The sequence below is a fragment of the Mirounga leonina genome, unplaced genomic scaffold (assembly GCF_011800145.1).
Source record: "Mirounga leonina isolate KUSES-001 unplaced genomic scaffold, KU_Mleo_1.0 Mir_168, whole genome shotgun sequence".
Classification (NCBI taxonomy): Eukaryota; Metazoa; Chordata; class Mammalia; order Carnivora; family Phocidae; genus Mirounga; species Mirounga leonina.
In genome coordinates this window covers 21199762-21219178 of record NW_023270426.1, presented here as the reverse complement: position 1 = coordinate 21219178, position 19417 = coordinate 21199762, and the positions used below count along the sequence as shown (strand labels likewise).

General features: G+C 45.7%; 1 protein-coding gene across 1 annotated transcript in view; it reads left to right on the top strand.

The window, feature by feature from the left end:
- SPOCK1 (SPARC (osteonectin), cwcv and kazal like domains proteoglycan 1) overlaps positions 1 to 19417 on the top strand; it is a 540185-nt gene that overhangs the window by 494654 nt on the left and 26114 nt on the right. The window contains exons 7-8 of the mRNA XM_035014187.1: positions 14097 to 14213; positions 17644 to 17865. Coding sequence (XP_034870078.1) covers positions 14097 to 14213; positions 17644 to 17865 — 339 coding nt within the window. The remainder of the gene's footprint in view (positions 1 to 14096; positions 14214 to 17643; positions 17866 to 19417) is intronic.

The window sequence follows — 19417 nt, the reverse complement described above, 5'->3', positions numbered from 1 at the left end:
GCTGCCAATCTAATATTTTTAGCATTGTAGGTTACAGACCTCTTGTCTCGAGCTGCTTTCAGGATTTTCTCTTTGTCTCTGAGACTTCTAAGTTTTACTGTTAGATGTTGTGGTGTTGACCTACTTTTATTGATTTTGAGGGGGGTTCTCTGTGCCTCCTGGGCTTTGATGCCTGTTTCCTTCCCCAAATAAGGGAAGTTCTCCACTGTAATTTACTGCAATATACCTTCTGCCCCTCCCTCTCTCTCCTCTTCTTCTGGGATCCCAGTTATTCTAATATTGTTTCATCTTATGGTATCACTTAATTCTTGAATTCTGCCCTTGTGATCCAGTAGAAGTTTATCTCTCTTTTTCTCAGCTTCTTTATTCTCCATCATTTGGTCTTCTATATCACTAAATCTCTCTTCTGTCTCATTTATCCTAGCAGTTAGAGCCTCCATTTTTGATTGCACCTTATTAATAGCCTTTTTGATTTCAACTTGGTTAGATTTTAGTTCTTTTATTTCTCCAGAAAGGGATTCTCTAGTATCTTCCATGCTTTTTTCAAGCCCAGCTAGTATCTTTATAATCGTCATTCTGAACTCTAGTTCTGACATCTTACTAATGTCCATATTGATTAGGTCCCTGGCAGTTGGGACTGCCTCTTGTTCTTTTTTTTTTTTTTTTTTTTGAGGTGAGTTTTTCCATCTTATCATTTTGTCCAGAGGAGAATAGATGAATGAGAGAACAAAATGCTAAAAGGGTAACAATGACCCCAGAAAAATATACACTGAATAAATCAGAGGAGACCTGAAACCAGGGGGAAAAGAAAGGGAAAGGAAAAAAAAAAAAAAGAATATGATCAGGCTAGTGATCTAGTGAATAGATCAGAGCCACACACTAGATTTTGGGCGTATTTTGGTCTGTTAGAAGAAAGTGCCTCCCAAAATTTTAACGAATGAAAAACTTATATATGTACAAAAATAAGGGTAAATACGATGAAGCGATGGAATATGACTGTAAAAATGAAAATTATAAAAGATTTCATAAAAGGAATTGATAAAAAGCTGATTGAAAAAAAGAAAAATTTTAAAAAGGCGGGGAGAGAATGTGATCAGGCAGGAGACTAGAACAAAGCCATACACTAGGAAATTTAGGGTATATTTTGGTCTGTTAGAAAAAACTGTTTCCCAAAGTTTTAAAGAGAGAAATTTATACAAAAAATAAGGTTAACTACAATGAAGGGATAGAATATGACTCTAAAAATGAAAATTAAAAAAGAAATTTTAAAAAAAGGGATTGATAAGATGTTGGTTGAAAAGGGGAAAAAGAAAAATTCACAAAAAATAGAAAAAGAAAAAATAAAGAAAATTTAAAAAATTAACTTTGAAAGACTAAAGAATCATGGGAAAAAAAGCCATGAATTCTATGTGCTATATTCCCCTAGTGCTGGAGTTCTGCCATTCTCATTGATCGGTGAACTTGGTCTTGGCTGGCTGTTCTTGCTGATCTTCTGGGGGAGGGGCCTGTTGCTGTGGTTTCCAAATGTCTTTGCCGGAGGCAGAATTGCCCCGCCCTTGCCGGGTCCGGGATAAGTAATCTGCTCGGGTTTGCTCTCGGGAGCTTTTGTTCCCTGTAAGCTTTGCGTACAGCTTTGGAGGCTGAGAGTGAAAATGGCAGCCTCCCAATCTCCACCCCGGAGGAGCCGAGAACTCAGGGCCCCACTCCTCAGTGAGCCGCCAGAGAAAAGCAGTCAGTCACTCCCGTCTCCCCGGTCTCCCGCTGCACTCCGTGCTCACCTGGCCTGTGACCACGCGTTTCTATCTCTGGCACCCGACTTGGTGTGGAGTCTCCAAACCCAGCAGATCCCTGCGGTCCGCTCCCGCACCGCTCCTCCTGGGGGAGGAAGGGGAGTCTCCCGGATCTGCCGCTTGTTGCGTCCCTGCTGGAGGAGCAGTGGCCCCACTGTGCCACGGATCATGGTTTATGGCAACCCCGAGCTGAGAGCCTGCACCTCCGCTCCGTCTCTGCAGCCGGCTTCCCTGCTCTGATCCCTGGGAGCTCTGCCACACTCAGGCACCCCCAGTCTTCCTGTGACCCTGAGGGTCCTGAGACCACATTGTCCCATGAGGGTTCCACCCCCCGCTTAGCCACTGGAGGGATGTCCTCTTCTAAAAGTTCCGATTTTGTGCTCCGCTGCTCTATCACTTGCCAGTAGTTGCTGATGGAGGCCCCCTCCCCCACCATCTCAAATATCGCCTCAAATTCATTTCTCCACACGTCCTACCTTCCAGAAAGTAGTCTCTTTTCTGTTCAGAGTTGCTATTTTTTTCTTCAATCTCCTGTTGAGTGTGTAGGTGTTCAGAATGGTTTGATACCTATCTAGCTGAATTCCTGGGACTAGACGAAAATTTAGGTCTCCTACTCCTCCGCCATCTTGTTCCTCCTCTCTCAATTGTTTCATTTTAATTAAATTTAAATTTAAGGTGTTATACTTGGTCCACATTTTCACCCTTTCCATTTTTTCTGCTGAGTGTCCTGTGGCAAGTTTTACTGCTCTTTTCTATAGTTTCTTCATATATTATATAAATGAACATGCCAGCATCTTTAAAAATATATATATTATTGGAATAAGTTAGACTTGACCGGCCTGTGTATTTCAAAGGGAGTCCAGTAGATGGAAGGGAGGAACCATCTGTCTTTGTAGACTTCACAATACAAGGCTTCTGCTTCATGGAGTTACCTGTGAAAGGGCTTCCTGATAAAATGGCTGCTCTGTGTTTTCTATCTTTTCTGTTTCTCTGAAGCAGCTCTGCTCATCCTTTTTCCAGTTCTTTTGCTGTAACCAAAGCTGAACTTTGAAGTGAGCCTCTTGCTTACAGGAAGAACAATTATGTGGGCATTTACTGAGACCAGCTGCCCTGGGCCACTTCACTCTTTTTCTGCCTTTTTTATTGGTTTTTTCTTCCCATGCAGCTTCTGCTTGATCTGGACCCCATCCTTTCCTTTAGATACCTTAGTCCTTGCTCGACAGGAAATAGTGGTCTGTGACTTCAGGAGGAGCCTTTCACCTGTCAGAAGCATATCTTTGATTTTTTTTAAATTGGCCCTGGACATTTTATTTCTATCTAGGTGGCTTCTGGTATATTGTTGAAAGCTAGAGACTCTATGTCTCTCTTGTAGTTTTACTCAAAATGGGATTTATGATTTTATTCTGTCTATATTGTTGATTATATGATATTTAGGAGGGGAAGAGGGAACCTGCTAGCTTTGTCATGCTGCCTTGTTTGATACTAGGTCTCTAAACAGGCAATTTCGATGTAGCTACTATTTCATCTTTGTGCCAGGCACAAAGTTCTCTCAGAATGCACAGGAGGTCCCATGGGGCTGGGATACCATCTTCTTTTCTGGTTGGGTTGCTATACCCATTTATGCCCTCAGGCTTCCAGAGTGGAGGTAAATTTAGAGTGAGTTACATGATCTGAAGGGTGAGAAGAATAGGGAGTCCAACACTGAACCTGGCCAGATTTGGAATAGCTTAAGACACCGTTTATGGTTTCTGGAGGCAGTTCTTCCTCAGATTCTGCTTTATCTATCTGGATTGTCTGTCAGTTTGTCCACCATGAAAGTGAAGATGCCATGCCATGTCTGCTCCAGGCATCCTCAGGATCATTCTGTTCTGGCCTCAGTCCCAAATGGGAGTTTTCAATCCCAGCTCCAACCTCTACCCTCTTACCTGAGACTCTGGCAGCCCTGGAGGCACTGGTGGACCTTTGTCATAAGAAGGGTGTGGTGCCACCTTCCATCCCATCCGTCCATATACCCACGTCACCATCCACTCTGGTCTAAGAGAGGGAGCAGTGGTGAGAGGAAATAAACTTAAGAAGAGCTCATGTTTCTCTGTATTTTGGCCCAAATCTACTCCTGGTGCCCCACCTAATTGTGAAGGAAGGTGCACTGGCAACCTCCTCACCCCCAAACTACAGAGGCAATCCCAGGTTCCGTACACATCCTAGACCATCAGGATCAGATCTCCAGTCCCAAGCTTGGCATTCATGTACTCCACCAATCTTTTGTGGCTTCCTAACCCATTAAATAACAAGATAAGTCTATTTCATGTTTAAGGGTAAAAAATACATGTGTGTATTGATGCTGGGTGTTGAAAAACATAGAAACTTATATTACATTTAATAACGCCCAGACTTGGATGTTGAATTTCAGTGTGTTAAACTGGACACAAATTGCCAAGTAGGAGTGGAGGTGCATCTTATTACCACCCTAAAATATGTTTTCTGGGGCAGGCCTGGGTGGCTGAGCTGGTTAAGCATCTGGCTCTTGATTTCAGCTCAGGTCATGATCTCAGCATCGTGAGATCAAGCCCCATGTCAGGGTCCACATTGGACATGGAACCTGCTTCAGATTCTCCCCCTCCCTCTGCCCCTCCCCTCTGTTCATGCTCCTGCTTTTGCTCTCTGTCTCAAAAAAAAAAAAAAAATGTTTTCTGTCCCTAAAACCTCTTGCAGATGTAGGCTTATGTATTAGTCCTGGAGCTGTGAGTGCCACCTGGTTAGAAGATGGTCCTTGAAATGCATGTTAAGCATTTATATAATCTCTAATATATTGGAATATCTTTAAACAGATAGAGCATTTTACATTTATATGCATTTATATACACACATTTATATATGTTTGATTTTTATATATGTTTATGATTTAGAATTAGATCTAATCATGCTAAAGTTGGTGTGTTGAATCCAAGCAGAGCTAATCTTAAGCATAAATCAGCTTTAAGAACTCCAACAGTCACTTCGTTCAAATTGGCTTCCTCATTATTTCGAAGACCTCTCTGAACTGTCTTCTCCTTTTCTGAGTCCTCCCTGCACTTGACCTCAGCTCAAGTCCCACCTTCTCTTGGAAGCCTTCCCAGACTGTCATTGGCCACTTGAGCTAATAGATAAACAAAATGCAAAGCGACTGTCTCTCTGCCTCTTTTCAGTGGGATGGCCCCCACAGGGACTGACCATCACCAACCAGACCCCTTTCCCAGGGCTGTGCCCTCTCCTGCTACTCGAAGAAGTTTGGGTTGAGCCTGTATCCCACAGCTTGTCCCCAAGCGCCTGCGTTGCTGATTTTAGCTAAAAAGAGCAGTTGTCATTTCTCTAATTGTGTCTTTATTAATCCAGGGCCATGAGGTCTTGCAGTGAAACTGCAGGTTATGGGGCTGTTTTCTACAGCACTGCTAATCTTTTCCAGATTCCCATGTAAGGAAATGCTCCCCAGTGCCTGGGAAACAGGCAGGGTTAAAGCCAGGATTGGCATTTCCAACCAATGGTTTGCACATCCGCTTTTTTTTTTTTTTAACCCTGGAGTATAAAAAAGGCTATGGATTTTATCCGAAGCTTTAAAAGCTTATTTCATCTAGCTAACCTTCCTGCTCTAGATTATTCAGCGGGAAAAATAAGTGTTACTCCGCTAATGCACATTTACAAATGTTGTGTAAGTTCTAAATGTATTTCTTCTTCCAGATGAAGGATTATCATTCGAATCAAGGGAAACATTAAAGTCTCCTCAAATCAGGTTACTAAGAATAGTTGTAATGGGGTTGATGGGGAAATTTATCCATCTTTGCTTATAGGTTCTACCATTAATTAGTTTAACTCATTTTCCTCCGAGTTTAATGTCAGTATTTTAAGCTCTTGCAAAGATTGCTTTTTAGGAAGGACTTTATTAGCAAGCTTCTGAATAATGGGGCCCTAATTCCTTTGCTCAGGCCTGTTTTTGCATAAAATGGTGCATTCTCCCAGGACAAGAGAACATGCATATAGACTGATGTTTTAGGCGCTGAAAAGTAAAAACTGGATTTACATATAATAACGCAATTTAATTTGAGCAGGTGTAACCTGGCTTGAATCTCTGTTAGATGATCACCAATTAGAAATGGGGATTCACCTCATCTAAGCTTTAGAAATCCCCTCAGGAAACCTTGGTTGTTTCCAGTCACTAAATCTGCTTAGGCTGGGAGTTTATTATCGGTCCCTCCCAGGGGTGAGCACTCCCAGCTCTGCAAGTTACTCAGAAGGGAAGGTGGGCGTGGCTGCCTGTTGGTTTCTGAAGGCTTAATCTTCGCAGCAAATCCTCACCACAACTGGGGAGGCACATACTCTTAGTATCCCTGTTTTACCTATGGAAAAAAAGAGGCTTAGAGAAGAGCAGGGACTTAGGTAGAGAACAACAGCTCATGCACTGGGAGCTGGGATTCAAACCCAGGGCTGTCAGACCCGCAAGCCTGGGCTCTCAGCCAGAGGACCACCCGTTTGTGTGCCAGGGAAGGAGTGTGGGTCTGCCCGGGCTCCCGCACTCACCTGCATGATCTTTATCTGGTGGAAGAGGCTCTGGGCCTGCCAGGGGACTGGGTGCAAGAGAGGTGCAGGAAGCTGGGATTGTGGTATGAGAGCCAATCAAGTGACCTTCAGATTCAGAGACCTGGATTTGAATCTCCGTTTTGCCATTTGCCATCTGTAGAACCTTGGAGATGTCACCTAACCTCTGGAAAAAAACAGAGGAGAATCCTATCTTACTGGCTAGCTTCATGCGGCCATCTGATTTGAAAATGCCATCTGTGTGATCCTGATTTCCATACTTTGCCCTTTGGTGGATCACAGTGCTGCCCCGTGTCCACAAACGCGGACAGCATCAGCACCAAGCACTCTGGAGTGCTGAGTGCACTCCGGTGCAGTCCTCCCATAGTCCTCTGACCTCCTCGTGCTGCATCTGCCCATGAGGAAGCTGAAGACTGGCACAGTCACTTGGCCGGTTGCAGCTAGGATGACAGAGCAGACCTGGCTCAGCTCTGGCTTTCTCCAGAGTCTCGTTTTGCTCTCCTGCTGCCCCAGGATCCCTTTAAACAGGGTCTGGTGCCTGCTTTTGAAACCCTGCTAAGCAGAATCAACCCTCACCTCTGAGTTCCAGTTTACTAAAGCATATGTTCCTGGGGGATTGTAGCCTTGCTCATTCTCCCACTCGTTCCAGCTCCCACAAAGGGCAGCACCCCTTCTCAGCATTTCTACACACATCCCCAACACTGTACCACTTGCTGCATGCCTCAGCGTGCAACAGCATGAGGGCCCCAGGCCTACTCGGGAGGAGGAGGCTGTCATCTACCTGAGGATGACATGGCATCCTTGTGGTCGCTCTGATTCTGGCTCTGCTCATCCTCTCATCTCTGCCCTGAAGAAGGCTCAGCTGGACTTTTTACAGAAGATACTAATTGCCTGCACTCTGAGTGCACTGATCCAGTGTTGCTTTGATGAAATAATTAAGCACAACAGCACCTAGGAGGGCTGAAGAAGATTACTTTCAAAGGTCTCCCTTTCTGAGAAGGCCTCCCAGCCCCACTCCGGAGAGAACTCTGGTCTGGCCCAACTCCTTAATTACTTTCAGAGGCACTAAAGTTTAAATTAAATTCTAGCTGTTTTCATATTAACTTCTTCCGGAACCCTGAACTAAGCGTTCTGTGAGGCCTGGGTGGCAGAAGGCAGTGGGTCCCTGTGACAGGTGGCGTGTTTCCTTGTTTGGCTCTTCAGCTGAAGGATTTCATGAGTTACAAGAGTATACCAGTAATTGGTGCCCTGGCAGAGGTTTATGCTTGCGTGTCAGATTTGCCATTTTCAAACAGCCCCAATTGGGTGTTCAAATGGAGCTTCAGTTAGGATTTTAACATCCGCGCACACACACACACACACACGAACGCTCACTTGCTATTGCTCGCTCTATTAAATATTAACACTGTAGCTGTGAATACAGAATTTCTGTCCCTACCTGCACTTTCTATCATCCAAGTATGTTTTATCCTTCTGGTTGTCTCCTTGCCTTTGGTTTTCTGTCTAATCCTCCCAGGGGCCTTTATAGACCGTCCTTCATCCCCCAGAGTCCTCAGTAAGCTAAGACCAGCTTGAAAGACCAGTTCCCACCTTTGGGAGCACTTTTCAAAGAAGCTTGGATTTCCTGGGCACCCCTCCCGCTTCCAGAACCATTACCTGTTTGAAACTTCCTCACCAGCTCTTCGCTGGCCTTTGGCCTTGTCTGAAGGAGACAGGGGAGATGGCACCATGGTGGCCAGGGGCAGGGAGAGCCCATCACTGATACTTGAGCAGCAGCCCTCTCTCTCCCACAGGCTCACTGCCCCACAAGCAGATAGCACTAGATGAGAGCACCCCTTCTCCCTCCCTCGGGGCCTCACCAGGGCTGCAGGAACCCTGGGACAGCTTCTCTGCCCTCTGGGATTGGCGCCAGTGCCCCCTTCTCCCACCCATGAGTTGGGTCACGCATGCTGTCCTCCTGCTTTGTTTGAACACTGTCTGCATTCAAATCCAGTCTAGCCCAAGCCCCTTAAATCTCCAGGCCTTGGGTAGAGCGGGGAGTTGGCGCCCAGGTGGAAAAAGCGATCCCGTTTCCTTCCCTGGGCTCTCGACCTTCCACAGAGGCTGTATGTGCCTTATTTACACCTGGTTATTGCATTTTGTTCATATTTTCCCAACAGACAGGAGAGGTCCCCTGGGAGAGCACCACATTACCTGGGCCCTTCTCTGTCTGAGTGCTGTGCTTTCCTGGGGGAGAAAGCTGTCTTTTTGTACATTTTGGAGTAATGTGCAGTGGCGCTATACTTTTCTCTAATGAAGCCCCAGCGGCTGCACATGTGACCCATGCTTCTGGGAGCTTAACAGGAAGGCAGCAGGCTATGCGCCCCTTCCGCAGGACGCTGTTCTCACGCCAGAGCTAGGGAAGGCTGAGCCTGAATTCATCCCTCTGATACTCAGCCGGCTGCCTCACCTGCATCATTGGCAGAGCCCCCTTTACATGCGAGGGCCTGATGTTTTGATTTTTTCCAACCCAGAAAAGGGACCAAGTCTATTAATTGCCTCAGTTACTTTGCCTCAGTTAATTGCCTTGTGGCTCCCCACAAGCCCAGTCAACGCAAGGAGCCAGTCCGGCACGCAGGGGCAGCCCAGCAAGAAAACAGCCTGGATCCAAAGCCTGTCGCTGTCACTGGTAACTGTGCGACTTTGGGAGCTTGCAACCAGTGTGTTCGTGCATTCCTGTGTTCTTTTAATACTTCTGTTTTGAAAAACGAGATATCCACCCTTGGTCAGCGCTGAGAATACAGGCCCAGGGAAGTCAGGCCAAACCCTCCCATCATGTAGCTTTGCTCTTTGGGAGAAGGCAGACATACATTGCAAGTCGAATCTTGTGTACTTGTACTGACCCACCCGCAAAATAAGTAAAGGAGAGATATTGTTTTCTATATCAAAAGCATCTCCTGAGGCTTAAAAAAAAGCGCGTAAGGATAAAATGGTAACACATTATGCAGACAGTTGGGATATGGGGAGAGGAACATAAATTTGTGAAGTCCCTGCTATACGCCAGTAGCTGTGAGCTATGTCTTACCGATGTTATCTTATTCCATGCAATAATGCTGTGAGCTGAGCTTTATTACACCATTTTGCAGACGGATACATTGAAGTTTGCAAAAGGCAACAAGAGGGTCATAATATGCGCAGTTAGTAAGTATGTGTCGAGAGCATTCCTCATGCCAGGAACTGGCTGCCTAAGATGCTAGGCCCCATGAGCTGAGCCAGACTCTGTTTTCTGCTGCTACTATCTAGAAGGGAAGAGGGACAGTGAAGGAGAAGGTACAGGTGTGATGAATACCATCCGAGGAGCAAGACGCTGGAAGGCTTTAAGAGGGAAACTCCCCTCCCATGAGGGTTAGGGAAGTCCTCATGAGAGATCTGATGGAGAAATTGGCATTAGCAAGATAAGGAGAGGAGGGTGCTCAGGGTGGAGAGTGGGGCACGGAGCCCAGGGAGGAGAGGAGGGAGATCAGAGGTGGCCCAGGGCACCGTGATCCATGCACAGGCTGCCTGACAGATTTGGATTTGCCGGCAGGGGGATGAGGAGTCTCTGAAATAGCTAAGCACAAAAGTGATTTGATCACTTTAGAAAGAGCACTTTGGAGAAAGGAGAAGGGGAAAGTGGGGGAAAAGACAGAGACCAATTAGAATCGCGATCCAGCCTTCTTGGTGGGAGATAATGCTGGGGATGAGGACAGGAATGAAGGCAGTGGAGATAGCAAGAAGCGGGGAACTTTCTGTAGGAATCCGGACACTTCCCAGGTGTGTGCCATGCAGATACGAGGGCCTGGTAGCACCATTTGCTGACCGCAGGAGGAGGGGATGCTGCCCACATTCCAGCCATGCCGGAGCAGGCTGAAGTCCTGTAAGAAAGATGGGGAGTAACCTGTGGGAAACAAGAAGGCAAGTTATGGAATCACAGAGGAATAGGATGCTGGCAGGAACACTCAGGAGGAAGTGAGCTGAAGCCCAGGTGGAAGGCAGGAGGGAAGAGAAGGAGAGGTGGGAAACAAAGAGGACTGGCTGGCCTCATTCACTCCGGAAAGTAACCCAGTGGCCAAGGAGGTCAGGTCCCAGCCTGTGTGAGTGAACCGAGTCCTCTCCCAGGACAGCACCATCTCTTCCTCTGAGGATGCTGATGCTCATGGCCTGAGTACCAGCCTCTGTCACCAGGAGGAGAGGAGAGCTCAGATTCAGATCCCCCTCTTGAGAAATCACAAGGATTGGTCCACCTCAGGGCACCGAGTGAAAATGGCAGGTGGATTTGGTTTTATAAAGGTTTTCTTTTTCCCAAAAGTTATTTTTCCCCAGGAAGGAACTGAGTGTGTGGGAGGTACCCTATGAGTCCCCCATTTCTGAAAACATCAATCCTCAGTTCATCCCTTTATCAGGGGTTACGATAGGCACCTTTAAAAGCAGTCATCCTCCCACTCCCCCACCTCCCACCCATTGTCAGCGTGTCTTTGGTGGCTAGAATCCCCAATCTGAACAAATAGTGCTCTGCAGGCTGTCATCTTTATTTTCTTTTTCCTCTGGGATGTATCCAGCTCCAGGCCAACTGTGCCAGACTTTGTCCCCATAAGGACCATTCAGTGGAGGACACAGCAAGTGAATAGGGCCCACTAATTGAGTGCCTCCTGTCTTTGTCCTGGCTTTCTGATCTCTTTCCACCCAAGCCAGTGGCATTTTGCTTGTGCACTTCTCCCTGAGTGACACATTAGCTCTTTAGAGATTCCAGTGCCTGATTCCATCAGCCATCCAGAGCCTGTGTGCTTTGGAAAGCCGGTGGGAAATTCAGCAGCCTTCTAAAGATACAGATTACCTGCACATCTGTCAGGGTTTAGTTAAACATGACTGACTAATTTATCCTGCAGTGTGAGACGGGGATTCATTTCCCTTGCAAGTTGACTTGGCAATTTTCTCTGCTCGGAGAACATTTAGAATAGATGGTGTGCATGGCAATTGAGAAGAAATAGATGCTATTAATTTTCCATTTTCAAATGTGAGATTGACTCTAGAGCCCACATCCCACTCCCATCAGGAAAACAGACCACATCCTCTCCCGATATGAGCCGCTTGGCATCTGAAGAGTCATGAGAGTGAGGGCTCTTTCCCGAGCTTCCGAGTCAGGGCTTGTCAGTCACCGTGTCCCTGTGGACCTGCTCCTGAGGCAAACCCATGAGTCACAGCCCCCTCCTGGCTGTGTGCGTGGCTTAGCACGAGATGCTGGTTCCCGGCTTGAGCGGGCGTGGGATCTTCTTCCTCAGCCCATCTTTATACACCAAAGGGTGGCGGAGCACCTGGGTGGTGCAGTCCGTTGAGCAGTTGAGCGTCTGCCTCTTGGTTTCGGCTCAGGTCATGATCTCAGGGTCATGAGATCTAGATCTCTGCCCGTCTCTCTAAAATAAACAAAAAACTGAAAAACACCAAAGGGAAGCAGTAGAGATAACAGATATCAGGATATCATGATGAACCTCCAAAAAGTTGGAAATCCCAAAGGGATAGCTGATGTCATCCCATATTATCCAGCTCTTGGGAGACACTCTGTATCTGTGCTGTCTGCCATGGTGTTCCCAGCTGCGTGTGACTGTTCAGTGGGGTGGGTGTGACTGGAAAACTCTATTTTAACTTTTTTTTAATTTATTTAAATTATTAATGTAAATAGGGACATCTGGCTAATGGTAACTGTGCTAGAGAGTACAGGTATCCATTTTCCCCAGCGTCTTATGTGGACAAAGCCAGTCTTGTTGAGGTGCATTTGTCTTACTGTTTTTCTGAATGCTGTGATAAATGCTCTGAGCTTACCTGTAAACCATCCATGAAATCGTGGCTGGCACACGCCGAGTAATTGTTACATACCATTTGCTTTGTAAGCCCTTTACATACTTGGTCGAACTCATGGTCACATAGTGGTATTCTGGGTTTAGAGCTGAGGATATGGAGGCGCTGAGAAGTTGGGAATTGTTGGGGTCACCCAGCCAGGCAGTAGTAAAGCTGGGATTCATTCCAGGCACTGTGAGCCCAGAGCTCTTACGCTCTGCTGCCTCTAAAGACAGTTCTTGGTGCCATTTCCTGGCTGGTGTTTTAAGATAGAGTCACGTCCTGGTTGTTGAAAGCAAGGCCAAGTATCTTGAGGTCCTTAATAACGTGAGTGCAAATAATGCGTACACTCCATGCCTGGCCCAGTGTAGATCTGGATCCTGGCTGGAATGAGGACAGCGGTTAGGAGAGCACTAAGACTCCACAGACCCAGCCTGGGTCTGTCCACCCACCACAATGGAGAGTCAGGAAGACCTTTCCACCCGAGGTCTGTTAAGTTCGGCTCTATTCTCCGTCAAGCCCCAAACTCTAGGCTAAGGAAAGATGGGCTTTTCTTGAAAGCAGACATGGATTGTAAAAATGAGGGGGAAGATCTGTATGATACTATTCTCTTCTTTGGGAGGCAGATGGGGGCTTATGCCTTCAATTCAGTGAGAGTGTGCATTGATTAAAGGCCGGACTGGAGTTTTGGCAAGACTGTCTACTCATTCATCATTGCCCCCATGCCTTTCAGTAAAGAGCCTGATGCTAACAGTCTCTCTAGACCAGTAGAGTTCAGCCTTAATCTACATCCCATCAGCTCCATTAGATATTTAGAACTTGGCTCTGTATTATAATGGTGTTTTGCTTGACTTCTATGCTCCCTGTCTCCTGTAGCTTTAGAATTTGGGCAAGGCAACTGTTGTGGGTTTGTGTCTTTGTCCATTCTTATTGGGATTTTGGCCCCTTGGGTTTCCAATTTCATACCCTCCAGATGCTAAAGGCTAGTTTTTCTGCCTCTTAGAAGTGGGCCACTGTCTGGACCCTTCATTAGGATTCTCTATACCCAGAATTAGGGTGATGTTTGGAAGCAAGGCTACATCAGCTCCTTTTTCCACACCATTGTTCCTCCTCTGGGGATTTTCCCCCTCAAGCCTTTCATCAGCACCCTAGGAGACCTTCACAGAGTGTGCACCCCCCTACCCATCCATCTCATTTAGGTTTTCTTCTTGTTCTCAGAAGTATTCCTTGGCCCCAGTTCCTACCATGTACCCTAAAAGATGAGCCTCATAGTTAGAGATAGGCTGCGTGCAAATAGAAAGGACTCTTGGATGAAGGTGGCATCTATCTGTCTATAGGGGAAAGTCAAGTCTCTCTGCCAAAAGGCCAGCAGAATAGGCTACACGCACAAATCCCGACATTGGGCTAAAACAAAATTGATAGTCTGTTGTTACTGGGATCTCTTGGTGTTCCAGGCAGCCTCTCACTAAGGACATTTGCTCTTCCTGAGTGTTAATCTCTTGGCATGAGTTTAGTGGGAAATGTCATCTCTGGCCAACTGCAGTAGCAAGTTCTATCGGGTTAGCAAGAGGGATCTTTTAGTCTTTGGAGGCCGGTGCACGACTCTGAGACTGTTAGCATTGGTTTTAACAGCTCAGAAGCAGTCCAGATTCAGTTCTGAGCAATGCTGCTTTACCCCAGGAGTCCAGGCTTTCCGTCGTGCTCCTTACCTGCGATTGCAGCATCTTTGGGCTGTTTTCCAAGTGGGGATAAGGCATTGCATCATAGTTGGAGAGGGAGGTTTGTTTTGAGCATGGCTTTGTGGATAGCATTGCATATTGAGGGCAGAGAGCTAACAAGAGAAGAAAGTCCATGGACTCACTGTTTCTTTCCTTTGCTTTTCTGCAGCCTGCACAGATAAGGAGTTGAGGAACCTCGCGTCCCGGCTGAAAGACTGGTTTGGCGCCCTTCACGAGGATGCCAGCAGGGTCATCAAGCCCACCAGCTCTGATGCAGCTCAAGGCAGTAAGACCACTTTATCCTCACTAATTGATTTCATTTTATGTACCATATTTCCTTAGTGACTAGACACTCTTGATTTCACAGTAGCCTTTTGGGGTAATCAAAGAAACACTATGTTAAATGCACACACCAACTTAAAATATTTTCTTGATTCCCAAGCATTTCCCCCTCATCCATATAACAACTTAATTTTTTAAAGTCTGGCCACAGAACTATCCTATGTTTAGTATAGAGACTTTGGAAAGTACAAAAACTATTTAAAAATCCACCATTTTAAGAACTGTAAGCATGTTGTGGCATATACTTGCATTTTTTTCCTTGCCATACAGGAAAAAAAAAAAAATCTATGTGTCTTTGTATATACATACAACACACACTTCACAGGCTGTCTTACGAGCTTTTATCACTCAGCAACATACTTTGACCTTCTATGTTGTTGAGTAGTATTGCACTTTGTACTAGTTACACAGGACTTCAAGTAACCGAATTTATGTAATTAGGCCTCTATTTTGGAGCGTTGAAGTCATTCCTAATGTTCAGCTTCATAAGCAACTCTGTACCACACATCTTCGATAATGTATCCCCCCCCCCCCCGCATCAGTGCATTGGCAGAGCCCGTATTCAGAGCCTCTTCATAAGCTAAAGAGAAAACTCAGAATGGGTGAGCATTTTTGTACCTTGATGGACTCTCATTGAACTCAAAGACGATTAGGGGTAGGCTTCTCCACGCTGTGGCCCCGTGGCTCAGAATGTCCTACCCAATAACACAGTTGTTCAAACATAGGGAGTTTTGCAACTGTAAGGATCCAGAGCTTAACCACCCTCTGGTCTTTGGGTGGTTAAGAACAGTCGCCTTAATTTTGGGTTATTCTTTGAGACTTGTAGCTATAGAGACTGGTAGAGATTATTGATCTAGGGGACTATTCTTTTACTAGTTTGGATCTTATAGTTTAAGGGAAAGATAGTGTTTGCTTCTCAGGATCTAAGTATCCAAAGAGTGGTTTTAGGTGGTTGAGTCTGTGGGAAAGAAGAAGGAAGATAGTTTCTTCTTCTAGTTCTGCTGGAGGCTTCCTTGGGAGTTTGTGGACAATTAATTCACAGATGGTGTAGAGGAACTTTTCCCTGGGACCCTCTAGGAGCAGCCCAGCTCTCGGGCTTTCTGAACAACCTTTCAAGAAGAGCAGATTGATATGCAGAGAGCTTCTCCTTGCAGCCTCCAGTCCCATGAGACTCCTTCTGCAGGCAGCTGGGGAGCTAGCAAAAGACCTGCCCTTGGCCAGAAGCAGATTGGGTCCCCAAAGAGGCTTTTAGGTTTGATGTCCCGAAGCAATTGCTGTGAAGGGAATACAAAGGAACAAGACTTGGTTAGCCCACAAGACCACAGGAGGGAGAGTTGTTTTTATCAGTTCAGGAGTTGTGAAGAGGAAACCATGGAACCTTACAAGTCCCACATGCTTGGGGCCACCTAGAAGAGCTGTTCTCTTCCCCGCTCCACCTCTACATACCAGATGCAGGTGCCTTTTCTCTAGAACCTTCCAAATGGGTGTTGGGGAGGTGGGGCCTTGACCTTTAGACTACTGCCCAACCAGCTCGGCACTTTTCTTTGGTGGTCAGTGAGCGGGAAGCTTCTCTTGGCCATGTAGTAAAATGTTAATATCCTGTAAAATTGATGCTTATTACATAAAATATTCTATATAAAACTGTGGAGCCATTTAGTGTCAGCGTAAATGATCTTGCTTTACTCAGCAGCCCCTAAGGACATCCCCATCATAGAGATGGTTCAATCATGACCTTCAAAGAAGAGGCCCCATTATGTCCCCTAGTCTCTCTTGAGAAGGGGGATGTTTTCTAAGACATGTTATAAGGTGTCAATGGGAATAAATTTAAAAGCTGATTTTTATGTTTGAAGGGCCAAACTCTGCAGCAGCTAGAGAACTTCTCTCAACACATGCTTTTACTGAGCACCTATTACCTGCCTGCCCTGGCAGAGGCTACTGAACACATTCTTTGCCCTCGAGTTGCTTAGCATCTGATGAACATGAACTGACAGTAAGGGGAAGCAGAGGGTTCTGGAAGAGCTCAGAGGTGGAGGTGCTATACTTACTTCACTGGTTTCTGGACAGTAAAGACCCTTTTGTAGAAAACCAAGGCTTTTAAAAGGGTGGGTGCCTTTTGCTCTGTCTCACATTCTCCAAGCAGGGGTTGGTCATGCACACAGCAACCCGCTGAGCAGGGAGTGGGCAGTCAACCCCATCAGGGCCTCAGATGTGGCTGCTGTATCCCCCCTTGCACTGCCCATCCTCAAGCATGGTCCCTAAGCCAGCTGGATGTCCTCAAGGTAAGAGGATCACGTGAGGCACAGGCAGCCCCGGGAGAAAAGGGATTGAGAATGTAGACTCAGGCCTGGACCACCTGCCTTAGAAGCCCAGCTCCACAATTATAGGATCTTGAACAAGTCACTTAAGCCTTGAGTTTTACCCCCCCAACCCCCCGCCCATCTGTAAAGTAGAAGGCATACAGCATTTTAGAGGACTCTTTAGAAGGATTCAGTGAGATAATTAAAAATAAGGTGCTTAGAGGACTACCTTAAATAACAGAAAAATGAACTTTTACAGTAATTTTCCTGGGAAAATAAAACCACTTCTACAAATCTACCTAATGGAACAATTTGAAATTGCATAGTGCTTTTGATTCTGCAAGAAAGACCAATTTTAGATTTGGGGCAGGCCTTCTCTGGGGGTTGTCTACAGTAGACTCAATATCCTGAGTGTTAAGCAAAGTATTATTATTCTAGTGCGTACAGTTCCATTGTGGAAACAAATAATTCTTTAAGAAAACTACCCCTCCTCCCCCAGGGAAATAAGAAAGAAATTATTGTCTGAGTCAGTTTGGATTCCATATCATGTATCTCTTTAGGGGACTGCAGAAAAGAAGAATGGGGAACAGAGGCAGGTACCTGGCTTGTTTTCCCATTAACGTTCAGACGGCTTGGATTTAACAGTCCTTTGGGACATAATCAGTGCTTCTGGATTGTGCTATATAGTTTCATTTCACTGCCATCTTTTTTTACAATAGTTTCTTTTGTTTTGGTGTTTCAGATATTTTCCCCTAAATATAAAAGTGTAGTTTGCAGAATCCCAAGTTTTTCCTTTTACTCACCATGTTTGTACTCTTCCTTTTGGTCATACCCTATTTTAAGCAAGTCTGGTAAATGAAAACTTGTATTTACATCCCAGATAAATTAGTGTTGGGGAGTTTGTCCCTTTGGGACATACTTTTCTCAAACGCTGACTTCTGTTTAAGAGCATTTTAAATTATTTTATTTAACCCCCCATGCCTCAGGAGGGGAGTGGGTGGTGTGGGCCCTGGGCCTCCTCTTGGGTGGAGCCAGACCAGGCTTGGTGGCCGCTGAGATGCACCCTTTTCTCTGCAGGATTTGACACCAGCATCCTGCCCATCTGCAAGGACTCCCTGGGCTGGATGTTCAACAAGTTGGACATGAACTATGACCTCCTGCTTGACCACTCAGAGATCAATGCCATCTACCTGGATAAGTATGAGCCCTGTATCAAGCCTCTTTTCAACTCCTGTGACTCCTTCAAGGATGGCAAGCTCTCCAACAACGAATGGTGCTACTGCTTCCAGAAGCCTGGAGGTGAGGCAGGGGAAGGTGGAGGGTCCTACACTCAGGGCAGCCACACTGGGCACCGAAGGCCTGCGTATCAAACACTAGAGAGGCAGGTGGAGGTCAGCAAGCCAAAGAACACAGCTAGAGAATAAAGCAGTCAACTGATAGAATGGAAGATGCAAAGGCTCTTTTCTTCTCATTTATTTTATTTTTATCATTGTATATTAGAAGATCCAAAAGCATACTGAAAGGGCCCATTACCTCACCCCCCCTTGGGGAAAATCTCTTAATCATCACGTGCCTCAGCTTTTACATCTGTAAAATGGGTGTAGAAACCTTTGCTACATCATTGCCAACGTCACTGTGAGATCCTTTATGTGAGAAATACTGTACAAATGGACAAATACCGTAATGCTCCTTGTCACATGAATTCTCCATGTTCCCCTTGGAGAAAGCCTCTTGTCAGCTTCTCTGGGGTAAATATGGGTTTATCCTGAATCTCCTAGGCAAGGATATTTTGGTTATAAACTCCAGCTCACTTAAGAAACAGACAACATTTGAGGAGGAGGAGTATGTGGAAAGAATACAGGAGCATCTCATGTCATGGCAAGTCAGACGAGAGAGTTGCCTACAGCCTCTCAGGAATCCAGAGGCAGGAGCTCTGAGTCTCCGGGAGGGGCCACATGGTCTGAGTTTCCTTCTTCTGTCTTAGCTTCCTGGGCTTGTGCACCCAAGTGTGGCGATTCACAGCTAGTTGGACTAGCACAGAGTGGCTTGTGTCTGAATTCCAGTCCCACATCCCAAAGCTGGTTCAGCAGGAGTCAGGGATCATGGATAATCTACTCCGAGCATGGCCGGGAGAACCCAGGAATGGAAGATGGCTACAAATATTATAGTTTCAAAAAATTATGTGTGTGTCTGTTCCTCCATGCGCTCAGAGTCACTGTACACACAGCAGAAAATGTAGGCATTGCAAAAGGGCACCCGGTGTCAAGTACATGTATCTGTTGGTAGGACTACAAGATACATTCCTAAAAGCAGAATCACTGGTTGTAGGGCATGTGCATTTTTAATATAAGTATTATTTCCAGTTTGCCTTCCAAAATGGTTGTACTAATTTTTACTCTTACCAAGAATACCTAGTTCTCTGTGGTGTCATTTTTGGTGTGTTTTTAGGAATTTTCCCGAAGTGGAGGATATGAGTACTGTTCTGGTCACATGTGTTGCAAATATTTTTTTTTTCCCCAACTGTGACTTGGTGCATTTTTGCTAGGAAGAAATTTTTCAATTTAGCAATGTAAAGTTTCTCCATCTTTTATGGTTTTTCAGAAGCCATAGGGCTTACATTAAGCTTGGAAAGGTATTTTGTACCATGAAATACTAAAGCAATTCTCTTGTGTTTGTGTTTTCATCAGTACCTTTTGGTTGGTTGATTGTCTACTGGAATCTTGTATCCCTTCAGATTTTTTCGGTGTATAGTCAGGTGGCGTCCCAGACCCTCCCCCCACCCCTGGAGAGGGTTGTTCAGTCACCTTTCTGTCATTTACAGACTAACCCATCCTCCTCCTCTAATTTGAAT